The sequence below is a fragment of the Calidris pugnax genome, unplaced genomic scaffold, assembly GCF_001431845.1.
Source record: "Calidris pugnax isolate Ruff unplaced genomic scaffold, ASM143184v1 scaffold369, whole genome shotgun sequence".
Classification (NCBI taxonomy): Eukaryota; Metazoa; Chordata; class Aves; order Charadriiformes; family Scolopacidae; genus Calidris; species Calidris pugnax.
In genome coordinates, this window is record NW_015091080.1 from 1 (window position 1) to 11,590 (window position 11,590).

Here is an 11,590-nt window from a genome sequence, read left to right on the forward strand (position 1 = left end):
CCAGCATCTCCCCAAAACCCCTCCCTGGTGCCAAACACATTCGCCCTGCGCCTCAACTCCCCTGAAACCAGCCCAAAATCCTGCTGGGTGCCCAAATTCCTGCCTTGGTGGCCCAGAACCCGGCACCATGTCCCGAAAGGGGTCCGTTGTGGGGGCAGAGTCGGGAGTGAGGAGAGGGGTCTGGGGTGGGGGCAAAGGGGTCAGGAAGGTGTAAGTCGGGGCACAGGAAGGGTCTGGGCTCTGAGTCGGGCCACCACCCCACACGCAGCCTGGCCCCTTCCACCAAACATGGACCCTGCTCCCAACCCAGGTCCTTGCCCCGAGCCTTCACCGTTGGCCCCAAGCCCACCTGAACAAAGGTTGAGACTTGGGGCAAAACCAGTTGAGGTTGGGGGCAAAGGGTTGAAGCTCAGGGCAAGCACCTGGGTTGGGTGAAGGGTCGGAGGAAGATGTTGGTGGCCCCGAACCCGGCACCATGTCCCGAAAGGGGTCCGTTGTGGGGGCAGAGTCGGGAGTGAGGAGAGGGGTCTGGGGTGGGGGCAAAGGGGTCAGGAAGGTGTAAGTCGGGGCACAGGAAGGGTCTGGGCTCTGAGTCGGGGTCTGGGACTCACAGCAAAGGGGGGTTGGGGACAAAAGCCTTTAAGATTGACTGTGAACTGTCAAGATTTGGGCAAAAATTGGTCAAGGTCTCAGCAAAGAGTCAAGATTTGGGCCCAAAGTGATTGAGGACTGGGGCAAGTGGTCAAGATTTGTTGCGAAACCGGTTGAGACTTCAGGGCAAAATGTGGAGATTTGGTAAGAAATTGGTTGAGACTTCAAGCAGGAGTAAGGATTGGGGGGAAATTAGTCAAGTTTTGGTACGAAGGGTTGTGATTTGGGGCTAAATCACTCAAGGATGAAGGAAAGGGTCAAAGTTCGGGACAAGGACCTGGGTTGGGTGAAGGGTTTGAGGAAGATGTGGGGACCCAGGGCAGGGATGTGGGGACACGGTGATGGAGTAGCACCATAACTACAACCATAACCACCACCAGCAGTTTTGGCGCAGTAGTAGGTGGCCGTGTCGTCCTCCTTGAGGCTGTTCATCTGCAGCGTGACCGTGCTCTGGGAGTTGTCCCTGGAGATGGTGAAGCGACCCTTCACCGACGGCGCGTATTCTGTGTAACCACCACCGCTCCAAATACCCACAAAACACATCATCCACTTCCCAGGTGCCTGTCGCACTCATTGCATCCAGGTGTTGCTGAAATCGAAGCCGGAGCCTTTGCAGCGGAGGGTGAGGGATCCCTGGGGTGTCTGGAGGATCAGACCCCTTCTCCATCCTCCTCCTCCTGGCCGCCCTCCCAGGTACGACCCTCATCTTCCCTCCCCGCCTGCGGAGATGGAGGACGAGCCATGGGGGGACCTTGGGGGTGACTCAATTGTCTCCTTCCTCTCTCCCTCCCCAGGGCTGCGGGCGGCCGTGGAGCTGACGGAGTCCGGAGGGGGCCTCGTGACACCCGGGGGGTCCCTCACCCTCCGCTGCAAGGCCTCCGGCTTCACCTTCAGCAGCTTCTCCATGTTCTGGATTCGACAGGCCCCTGGGAAGGGGCTGGAATACGTCGCGAGTATTTACAGCAATGGTGGCACAGATTACGCGCCGTCGGTGAAGGGTCGCTTCACCATCTCCAAGGACAACTCCCAGAGCACGGTCACGCTGCAGATGAAGAGCCTCAAGGAGGACGACACGGCCACCTACTACTGCGCCAAAGATGCTTATGGTGGTTATTGTGGTGCTCCTTATGCTGCTGGTGGCCCCGACCCCGTCACCGTGTGCCCACATCCCTGCCCTGGGTCCCCACATCTTCCTGAAGCCCCCAAACCCACCACTGACCCATGTCCCTCAGCACCACGTCGGCCCGTGTGTGCGCCGGTGCAGGCAGGACTCAGGAAAAACCCACAAAACCACGGATTAAGGGCAAAGAACAAGTTAATGTCAATACCTCATGGATCGGGGAACCTCTGAAAAAGCCCCCGGGCAGAGGCAGGCACCGCGGAGCCAGAGTCCTTATTAATTAGCACAAGAGTCCTCGTTAACCTGGGAGTGATGGAGCGGGGGAGCTCCCACTTGCTGTTTGGGGTGTATTTCAAGCATTCTGGCAGAGTCTTCTGCTGGGCTTCGATCTCTCCAACAGCAGGGCAGGGATCTCAGAGGTGTTTGAGAAGTTTCCCCTGAGTCCATCCCAGGACTATGTTATCCGAGGGCAGATGTTCTACTCGTTGAGCACACAAAACTGAGCAACAATGAGTGTGACAGATGTGTTCTCCAGACCCCACATGGGAGTCACTTGAGCATATCTACAGTCCTCCTCGCCAACCTTCCCTTACTCTCCCACACTCATCTTCTGCTGCGAGGCCTCCAGCTTCACCTTCAGCAGCTTCGCCAAGGACTGGGTGCGACAGGCGCCCGGGAAGGGGCTGGAGTTGGTCGCGGGTATTAACAAGGATGGTAGTAGCACCTGGTACGCGCCGTTGGTGAAGGGTCGCTTCACCATCTCCAGGGACAACTCCCAGAGCACGGTCACGCTGCAGATGAACAGCCTCAAGGAGGACGACACGGCCACCTACTACTGCGCCAAAGCTGCTCGTGGTGGTGGTTGGGTTGATGGTGGCCCTGTCCCCGGCACCGTGTACCCTCACTGTGCTCCATGAGGGCACGTTTCTGTCTCTGGAGGTGACCCCGGGGGTTGGGGTTCTTCACTGGTCTGGGCTTGGGGCACCATTAGGAGGTCCAGGCTGCGGGGGCCCTCAGTGGGTGGAAGAAGAATGGTCTTGGGGACAATGGCCGAGGCTGAGGGCAAGGAGCTGGGATGGGTGGAGGGGTCTGGGCTGGGCTGAGATGGAGGACGAGCCATGGGGGGACCTTGGGGGTAGCTCAATTGTCTCCTTCCTCTCTCCCTCCCCAGGGCTGCGGGCGGCCGTGGAGCTGACGGAGTCCGGAGGGGGCCTCGTGACACCCGGGGGGTCCCTCACCCTCCGCTGCAAGGCCTCCGGCTTCACCTTCAGCAGCTTCTCCATGTTCTGGATTCGACAGGCCCCTGGGAAGGGGCTGGAATACGTCGCGAGTATTTACAGCAATGGTGGCACAGATTACGCGCCGTCGGTGAAGGGTCGCTTCACCATCTCCAGGGACAACTCCCAGAGCACGCTCACGCTGCAGATGAACAGCCTCAAGGAGGACGACACGGCCACCTACTACTGCGCCAAATGTGCTGGTGCTGGTTGTGGTTATGGTTATGCTGGTGGCCCCGACCCCGACCCCGTGTCCCCACATCCCAGCCCTCGGTCACAGAATCAGAACCATCCGGCTTGAAGGCGTGGTGGTTGTTGGGTTGATGGTGGCCCCGTCCCCGACACCTTGTACCCTCACTGTACTCCATGAGGGCACGTTTCTGGCTCTGGAGGTGACCCGGAGGTTGGGGTTCTGCTCTGGGCTGGGGTTGGGGCACCATTCGGAGGTCCAGGCTGCGGGGGCCCTCACTGGGCTGAAGAAGAATGGTCTTGGGGACAATGGCCGAGGCTGAGGGCAAGGAGCTGGGTTGGGTGCAGGGGTCTGGGTTGGGAGGAAGGGTCCAGTCCGGGCTTTCGGGAGGTGCTGAGATTTGGGGGAAGAGCTGAGGGATGTTGGGGCTCAATGAGGTTGTGGCTGCCATGTCCGTCCTTCCTGGGCTGAGGACTCCAGAGCCGGACAAAGGGCTCCAGGTGAGATCTCCACAGAGCAGGGCAGAGAGTTTGGTCACGATGTGGGGGTCGGGGCCACCACAATAACCAGCACCACCAGCACCAGCTTCTTTGGCGCAGTAGTAGGTGGCCGTGTCGTCCTCTTGGGAGGAAGGGTCCAGTCCGGGCTTTCGGGAGGTGCTGAGATTTGGGGGAAGAGCTGAGGGATGTTGGGGCTCAATGAGGTTGTGGCTGCCATGTCCGTCCTTCCTGGGCTGAGGACTCCAGAGCCGGACAAAGGGCTCCAGGTGAGATCTCCACAGAGCAGGGCAGAGAGTTTGGTCACGATGTGGGGGTCGGGGCCACCACAATAACCAGCACCACCAGCACCAGCTTCTTTGGCGCAGTAGTAGGTGGCCGTGTCGTCCTCCTTGAGGCTCTTCATCTGCAGCGTGACCGTGCTCTGGGAGTTGTCCCTGGAGATGGTGAAGCGACCCTTCACCGACGGCGCGTAGTTTGTGTAACCACCATCCTTGCTAATAGCTGCGACCAACTCCAGCCCCTTCCCGGGCGCCTGTCGAATCCATTCCATGCCGAAGCTGCTGAAGGTGAAGCTGGAGCCCGGGCAGGACACGGCTCTGGGCAGGAATTTGCATGGGAGGGGTCCGCCCCCCATCCCGGGGCCTTTAAAGACCCCTGGGTCCCACCATGGAGGCACCATCCCCGGCGTCCTCCTCCTCCCCTTCAAACCCTTCCTCTTCTCTTCCCCACCATGGGCACCCACTTGGCCACCACCTTCCTCCTCCTCCTCCTGGCCGCCCTCCCAGGTAGGACCCTCATCTTCCCTCCCCGCCCGCGGAGATGGAGGACGAGCCATGGGGGGACCTTGGGGGTGACTCAATTGTCTCCTTCCTCTCTCCCTCCCCAGGGCTGCGGGCGGCCGTGGAGCTGACGGAGTCCGGAGGGGGCACCGTGACACCCGGGGGGTCCCTCACCCTCCGCTGCAAGGCCTCCGGCTTCACCTTCAGCAGCTTCACCATGTTCTGGGTGCGACAGGCGCCCGGGAAGGGTCTGGAGTGGGTCGCGGGTATTACCAGCGGTGGTAGCGCCTACTACGCGCCGTCGGTGAAGGGTCGCTTCACCATCTCCAGGGACAACTCCCAGAGCACGGTCACGCTGCAGATGAAGGACCTCAAGGAGGACGACACGGCCACCTACTACTGCGGCAAACATGCTGATGGTGGTGGTGGTGATTGTGCTGATGGTAGCTCTGACGCTGTCACCGTGTCCCCACATCCCTGCGGCTCTGGAGTTGACCCCGGGGGTTGGGGTTCTGTTTGGTCACGATGTGGGGGTCAGGTCCACCACAACAACCAGCACCACCAATACCATCATCAGCTTTGGCGCAGTAGTAGGTGGCCGTGTCGTCCTCCTTGAGGCTGTTCATCTGCAGCGTGACCGTGCTCTGGGAGTTGTCCCTGGAGATGGTGAAGCGACCCTTCACCGACGGCACGTATCTTATGTCACCATCACTGTAAATAAACGCGACATTCTCCAGCCCCTTCCCAGGGGCCTGTCGAATCCAGAACATGGTGACGCTGCTGAAGGTGAAGCCGGAGGCCTTGCAGCGGAGGGTGAGGGACCCCCCGGGTGTCACGAGGCCCCCTCCGGACTCCATCAGCTCCACGGCCGCCCGCAGCCCTGGGGAGGGAGAGAGGAAGGAGACAATTGAGTCACCCCCAAGGTCCCCCCATCGCTCATCCTCCATCTCCGCGGGCGGGGAGGGGGGTGTCCATGGCGGGGGGGAAGATGAGGGTCTTACCTGGGAGGGCGGCCAGGAGGAGGAGGAGGAGGATGGAGAAGGGGTCTGATCCATCAGAAACCAAGAAAGTCCCTCACCCTCCGCTGCAAGGCCTCCGGCTTCACCTTCAGCAGCTTCACCATGTTCTGGGTGCGACAGGCGCCCGGGAAGGGTCTGGAGTGGGTCGCGGGTATTACCAGCGGTGGTAGCGCCTACTACGCGCCGTCGGTGAAGGGTCGCTTCACCATCTCCAGGGACAACTCCCAGAGCACGGTCACGCTGCAGATGAAGGACCTCAAGGAGGACGACACGGCCACCTACTACTGCGGCAAACATGCTGATGGTGGTGGTGGTGATTGTGCTGATGGTAGCTCTGACGCTGTCACCGTGTCCCCACATCCCTGCGCTGGGTCCCCACGTCTTCCTCAAACCCTTCACCCAACCCAGGTTCTTGCTCTGATCTTCAAACCCTTGTTGCCAACCTTGGCTGATTTTGATCTAAATCTCAAGCATTCGTACCAAAAAGAGTCGAGGTTTGGGGCCAAAGCAGCTGAAATTGGCCGCAAAGTGTAAAGACTGGAGCCAAAACTCATGAAAGGGCTGGGCAAAGTGTTGAGGTTTGGGCAAAAACTGGTGAAGGGTGGGGCAAATAGTCAAGATTTGGGCAAAAGCTGGTCAACACCTTGGCAAACAGTCAAGATTTTGGCAAAAAGTTGTTGAGGGTTGGGGGAAAACGTCAAGATTTGGTGCAAAAGTGGTTGAATTTGGAGGAAGCGGTTGACACTTGGGGCAAAGTGTCAAGATTGGGGAAAAACTGGTCAAATTTTGGCACAATTTGCTGAGATGTGGTATGAATGGTTGGGATTTAGGGCAAAACCAGTCAAGGTTGAAGCAAAAGGTGGAAGCTTGGGTCAAGTATCTGGGTTGGATGAAGGGCTTCAGGAAGATGTGGGGACCCAGCACTGGGATGTGGGGACATGCTGACGGCGTCGGTGCCACCAGCACCATAATAACCACCATAACCATCGTCATCTTTACCGCAGTAGTAGGTGGCCGTGTCATCCTCCTTGAGGCTGTTCATCTGCAGCGTGACCGTGCTCTGGGAGTCGTCCCTGGAGATGGTGAAGCGACCCTTCACCGACGGCGCGTAGTAGGTATAACTACCAGTGCTAATACCCGCAACGAACTCCAGACCCTTCCCAGGTGCCTGTTGCACCCAGAACATGGTGAAGCTGCTGAAGGTGAAGCCGGAGCCCTTGCAGCCGATGGTGAGGGACCCATCAGGTGTCACAAGGCCCCCTCCGGACGCCGTCAGCTCCACGGCCGCCCGCAGCCCTGAGGAGGGAGAGAGGAAGGAGACAACTGAGTCACCCCCAAGGTCCCCCCATGGCTCGTCCTCCATCTCCGTGGGCGGGGAGGGAAGATGAGGGTCCTACCTGGGAGGGCGGCCAGGAGGAGGAGGAGGAAGGTGGTGGCCAAGTGGGCGCCCATGGTGGGGAAGAGAAGAGGAAGGGTTTGAAGGGGAGGAGGAGGACGCCGGGGATGGTGCCTCCATGGTGGGACCCGGGGGTCTTTAAAGGCCCTGGGGTGGGGGGTGGACAAAAATGCTGATGGCTATATTTATGGTGCTACTGGTGGCCCTGACCCCATGTCCATGCCCCCACATCCCAGCGCTGGGTCCCCACATCTTCCTCCATCCCTTCACCCAACCCAGGTCCTTGCCCTGAGCCTCAACCCTTTGCCCCCAACCTTGACTGGTTTTGCCCCAAGTCTCAACCATTTGGTCCAAATTCAACCATTTCTGTCCAACATCTCAACATTTGGAGTGAAACCTCAAGCATTTTTGGCCCAAACCTCGACCGTTTCATGCCCAAACTTTGACCCTTTTTTAGGCCAAAACCTCGACCCTTTTTTAGGCCAAAACCTCGACCCTTTCAGGCCAAAACTTCAACCACTTCAGGTCAAAACTTCGATCGTTTTTGGTCCAAATCTCGACCATTTTTTGGACCAAACCTCAACCATTCTTTGGTCCAAACCTTGACCATTTTTTGGACCCAAACCTCGACCATTTTCAGGCCAAAACCTCGACCGTTTCGAGGCCCAGAACTCAACGTTTTTTGGCCATAACCTCAACCAATTTTACGCCAAAAACCTCAAATGTTTTATGCCAAAACCTCGACCATTTTTTGGGCCAAATCTCGACCGTTTTTAGGCCCAAACCTCGAGCATTTTCTGTCCAAAACCTGACCATTTTCTGATCAAAACCTCGACCAATTTTATGCCAAAAACCTCAAATGTTTTATGCCAAACCTTGACCTTTTTTGGTCTAAATCTCGACCGTTTTTAGGCCCAAACCTTGAGCATTTTCTGTCCAAAACCTGACCATTTTCTGATCAAAACCTCGACCAATTTTATGCCAAAAACCTCAAATGTTTTATGCCAAACCTTGACCTTTTTTGGTCCAAATCTCGACCGTTTTCAGGCCCAAACCTCGAGCATTTTCTGGCCAAAACCTGACCATTTTCTGGCCAAAACCTCAACCAATTTTATGCCAAAACCTTGACTGTTTTCAGGCCAAAACCTCGACCATTTCTTGGCCAAAACCTCGACCCTTTTTATGCCAAAACCCGACCGTTTTTGAGTATTTTAGGTCTAAACCTCAACTGGTTTTAGGCCCAAACCTTGGAGAATTTGCCACAAACCTCAGTTTTGTCCCAAATCTCAATCTTTTGCCCCAAACCGCAACCATTCCCAGCGACCTCCCGATGCCCGAGCCTGGATCCCTGCTGTGTATCACACCCTGGGCCTAACGGACTTAATTATTAGCCTTAATTAAGAGGGGACGGGGGATGAACTTAATTATTAGCCCTAATGACCAAATTATTAGCCACAATTTAGGCGGGATGGGGAATAAAGTCAATTATTAGCCCTTATAGACTTAATTATTAGCCTTAGTTTAGGGAGGCTGGGGAATATATTTAATGATAAGGCCTAAGAGACTTAATTATTAGCCCTAATTGATGGGGGGGGGGATAAATTTAATTATAAGGCCAAATAAACTGAATTGTTAGCCCAAACAGACTTAGTTATCAGCCCTAATAAGACCTTTTTAGCCCTAACACGGAGGGAGGTGTGGGATAAATTTAATAATACCCCAAAATTCAGGTGCTGAGAGCAGCAGCTGTAATTAAAACCCTGAAAATGAAAAAAAAGGACTAAATCTGAGAGGGAAAAAGGCCCTTTTTAGGCTTTCAGGTCCATTAATGGCTATTTTTGGCGGCAGCAGCTGCGCAGGAAAGTCCCAAACCGGGCGGGTTTAGCAGAGAAAAAGGGGCTGCCCCCGGCACCAGCAGCTGCCGACCCCAAAATACAGAGATTTCTCGGTAAAGTCGGATCTTATTTTGGTAGGTTTCAGTAATTTCACGAATTTTATTAATTCTTCAAGTGTGTTATTTTCTATTCTTTTTGGTTCTATTGAATTTTCTATTTGATTTTTATTATTCTTTTCTGGGAAATTTCTTATTTTATTATTACTATAACCTAGTAGAAATTTGTCTTATAATATATAATATTATATAAAAATATACTTCATATATAAAATATATTTTATTATATAAATATATAATATTGTGTATTATATTACAGATAATCTATAATAATTTTCATTGTTATTTATAGTATTATTATTACTACTATTATTACGCTAGTTTAATTTCTTTTATTATTATAATTATTATCAACAATGTATCCTTTATTTTCTTCTCATTATTAGCCAGAAAAGCTTCTACTTTATTTTCTATCTTTATTAGCAGAAAACCGCGCTATTTTATTTTAATTAATTCATACTATTTGCACCAACAACTTCTACTTTATCTTTTAATATTGTTGTTAATAATAACTGACTTTTTTTATTCTTTATTCGCAGGAATACGCGTTACTTTATTTATTAATATTGTTATTATTCTTCACAGGAATAGTTCAAATTTAATTTTTAATTATGATTATAAATAATATTTGCTCTTATTGTTATCATTACCATTCTTGAAGAAATATGTCCTAGTTTATTTTTTAATTTTTATTAGCCTTATTTTTTAATTTTACTTCTTCTTCTTTTTTATTATTATTATTCTTATTTTTATTAGAAACACATCTACTTTGGTTTTTTTATTATTATTATTAATAGGACTTGCTTTCCAGAAATACGACTTTCTTTATTAGTAGTAGAAATACTTTAATTTTTATTTTAGCAGAACCACATGCTTTATTATTATTACTACTCCCAGCAGAAATCCTCACAGCATTTTTATTCCTATTCCCGGCAATATTTTATTAGAAATAATTGTAAATTTTTCCCCCCAAAATGGGTTGTTAGAATTTTTAGTAGAAATACATGTGATTTGATATTTATTATTATTGGTATTAATATTAACTATATTTATTATATTTTTAATTTTTATTATTCTTACTTTATTTGCAGATAAATCATTTATATTCTGATATAATCACACTATTAAATTATAATTATTATATTTATTCCCACTTATCCATACTTATTATTCTAAATGCCCAAATGTATTTTTATTATTAGTGAAAACACAGGCTAGTTTATTATTATTATTATTGTTTATTATTATGTCTTAAGCAAAAAGACATGCAACTTGATTTTATTTATTTTCGTCTTTATTTTATTAATTGTTATTTCTTTTCTCGGTGTTTCAGAGCAGAGGAATAAAGAAAATCAAGGGAATAAATGAAAATAAAAGAAGATAAATTGAATAAATAAATGGAATAAGCGAAATAAAAAGAAAATCAAGAGAATAAAATAAAATTAAGGGAATTAAAGAAAATTAATGGAATAAATAAATTGAATAAAAGAAAAGGAATAAGGGGAAGAAAAAGAAAATAAACTGAATTAAAAGGAAATAAATGGAATGGAATAAAATAAAAGGAAATAAATGGAATAAAAGGAAATAAATAAATAGAATAAATAAATGGAACTAAAGAAAATAAAGGGTATAAAAGAAAAGAAAAGGAATAAATAAATGGAATAAAGAAAATAAACTGAATAAAAGGCGTCAAAGAAATTCAAAGGAATTTAAAATATAAAGGGGATAAATGGAATTTAAAATAAATTGAATAAAATACATAAAAGAAATTAAATGGAATGAAATAAATGGAAAGAGGAGAAATAAAGAAATGGAAATAAAGATAAAAATAAGTAAAAATACGCAAAATCAATGAAAGAGAATGAAATAAAAATAAGTGAAATTAAAAACAATAAAAACTAAAATACGTTATTTTATATCTAAAAATAAGATAATTAAATAGAAATAAAGTAACAACAAAAATTAATAAATAACTGATATAAATTAAAGAAAAATAAATGGCTGAGATGAATTCAAGGAAATAAAAGAAATGAATTAAAGGAAATAAAAAAATAAATTTAAGGAAATAAAAGAAATAAAAATAAAGGAACGAACAACAGAAAAATGACAAAAAAATGGAAGAAAGAAAAGAAATAAAAATAAATTGAATGCACAAAAATAAATGAAAAAAATGCCAGAAAATTAAGTAAATAAATGCATTTAAAAAATAAATGAAAGCAAATATATAGAAATAACTTAAAGAAATAAAATTAAAGGAAAGAAATGAAATAAAAATCAAGGGAATAAATGGAATAAAATCAAAGAAATAAATGTCTAAAAATAAATTAAATAAAAGAAAGATAAATAAGTGAAATAAAAGGAACAAAAAGGAAGGAAAGATCTAAAAATAAATGAAATAAATGGAGTCAATCAGGATTTAAGTGTCTAAAAATAAATTAAAGAGAGAAAACATGAAATAAAAGAAAGAAAATAAATTAAATTCACAAAATTAAAAGAAATTAAATAAATGAAAATTAGATTAAATAGATTAATCGCACACATATAAAGCAATTAATTAAAAATAAAATAAAGTCAATAAAACTCCAGATTAAACCCAACACCAGTCAATAAAATTAATTCCTATTAAAAATATCAGGTTTCGATCCCCTTTATTTACCAAAATCCCCCATTTTGGGGGTTGTGAAACTCCTTTTCTCCCCCCCCCCCC

At 48.3% G+C, this 11,590-nt stretch overlaps 1 protein-coding gene and 4 gene segments (V, D, J or C); 3 read left to right on the top strand and 2 right to left on the bottom strand.

The window, feature by feature from the left end:
* Window positions 1-1,299: 1,299 nt before the first annotated feature.
* On the top strand, window positions 1,300-2,938 carry LOC106896997 (the record flags this gene model as incomplete). The annotated part of the segment is given in 3 exon segments: window positions 1,300-1,344; window positions 1,446-1,807; window positions 2,341-2,938. Coding segments are annotated over 3 exon segments (755 nt in total), but the record flags the coding sequence as incomplete, so codon positions are not given.
* Window positions 2,818-3,349, top strand: LOC106896998. The segment is given in 2 exon segments: window positions 2,818-2,833; window positions 2,943-3,349. Coding segments are annotated over 2 exon segments (423 nt in total).
* A 423-nt stretch (window positions 3,350-3,772) lies between these two features.
* On the bottom strand, window positions 3,773-4,432 carry LOC106896999 (Ig heavy chain Mem5-like). The gene has a single exon (XM_014957353.1). The coding sequence runs from the start codon at window positions 4,415-4,417 to the stop codon at window positions 3,773-3,775; it is 645 nt and encodes a 214-aa protein (XP_014812839.1). The 5' UTR covers window positions 4,418-4,432.
* Window positions 4,433-4,437: 5 nt separating this feature from the next.
* Window positions 4,438-4,950, top strand: LOC106897000 (the record flags this gene model as incomplete). The annotated part of the segment is given in 2 exon segments: window positions 4,438-4,523; window positions 4,625-4,950. Coding segments are annotated over 2 exon segments (381 nt in total), but the record flags the coding sequence as incomplete, so codon positions are not given.
* Window positions 4,951-4,975: 25 nt separating this feature from the next.
* On the bottom strand, window positions 4,976-7,000 carry LOC106897001. The segment is given in 2 exon segments: window positions 4,976-5,397; window positions 6,934-7,000. Coding segments are annotated over 2 exon segments (477 nt in total).
* Between the last annotated feature and the right edge of the window lie 4,590 nt (window positions 7,001-11,590).

Excerpts from the sequence above, each read along its gene's own strand:
- LOC106896999 (XM_014957353.1), bottom strand. The coding sequence starts at position 4,417 with ATGGTGCCTCCATGGTGGGACCCAGGGGTCTTTAAAGGCCCCGGGATG.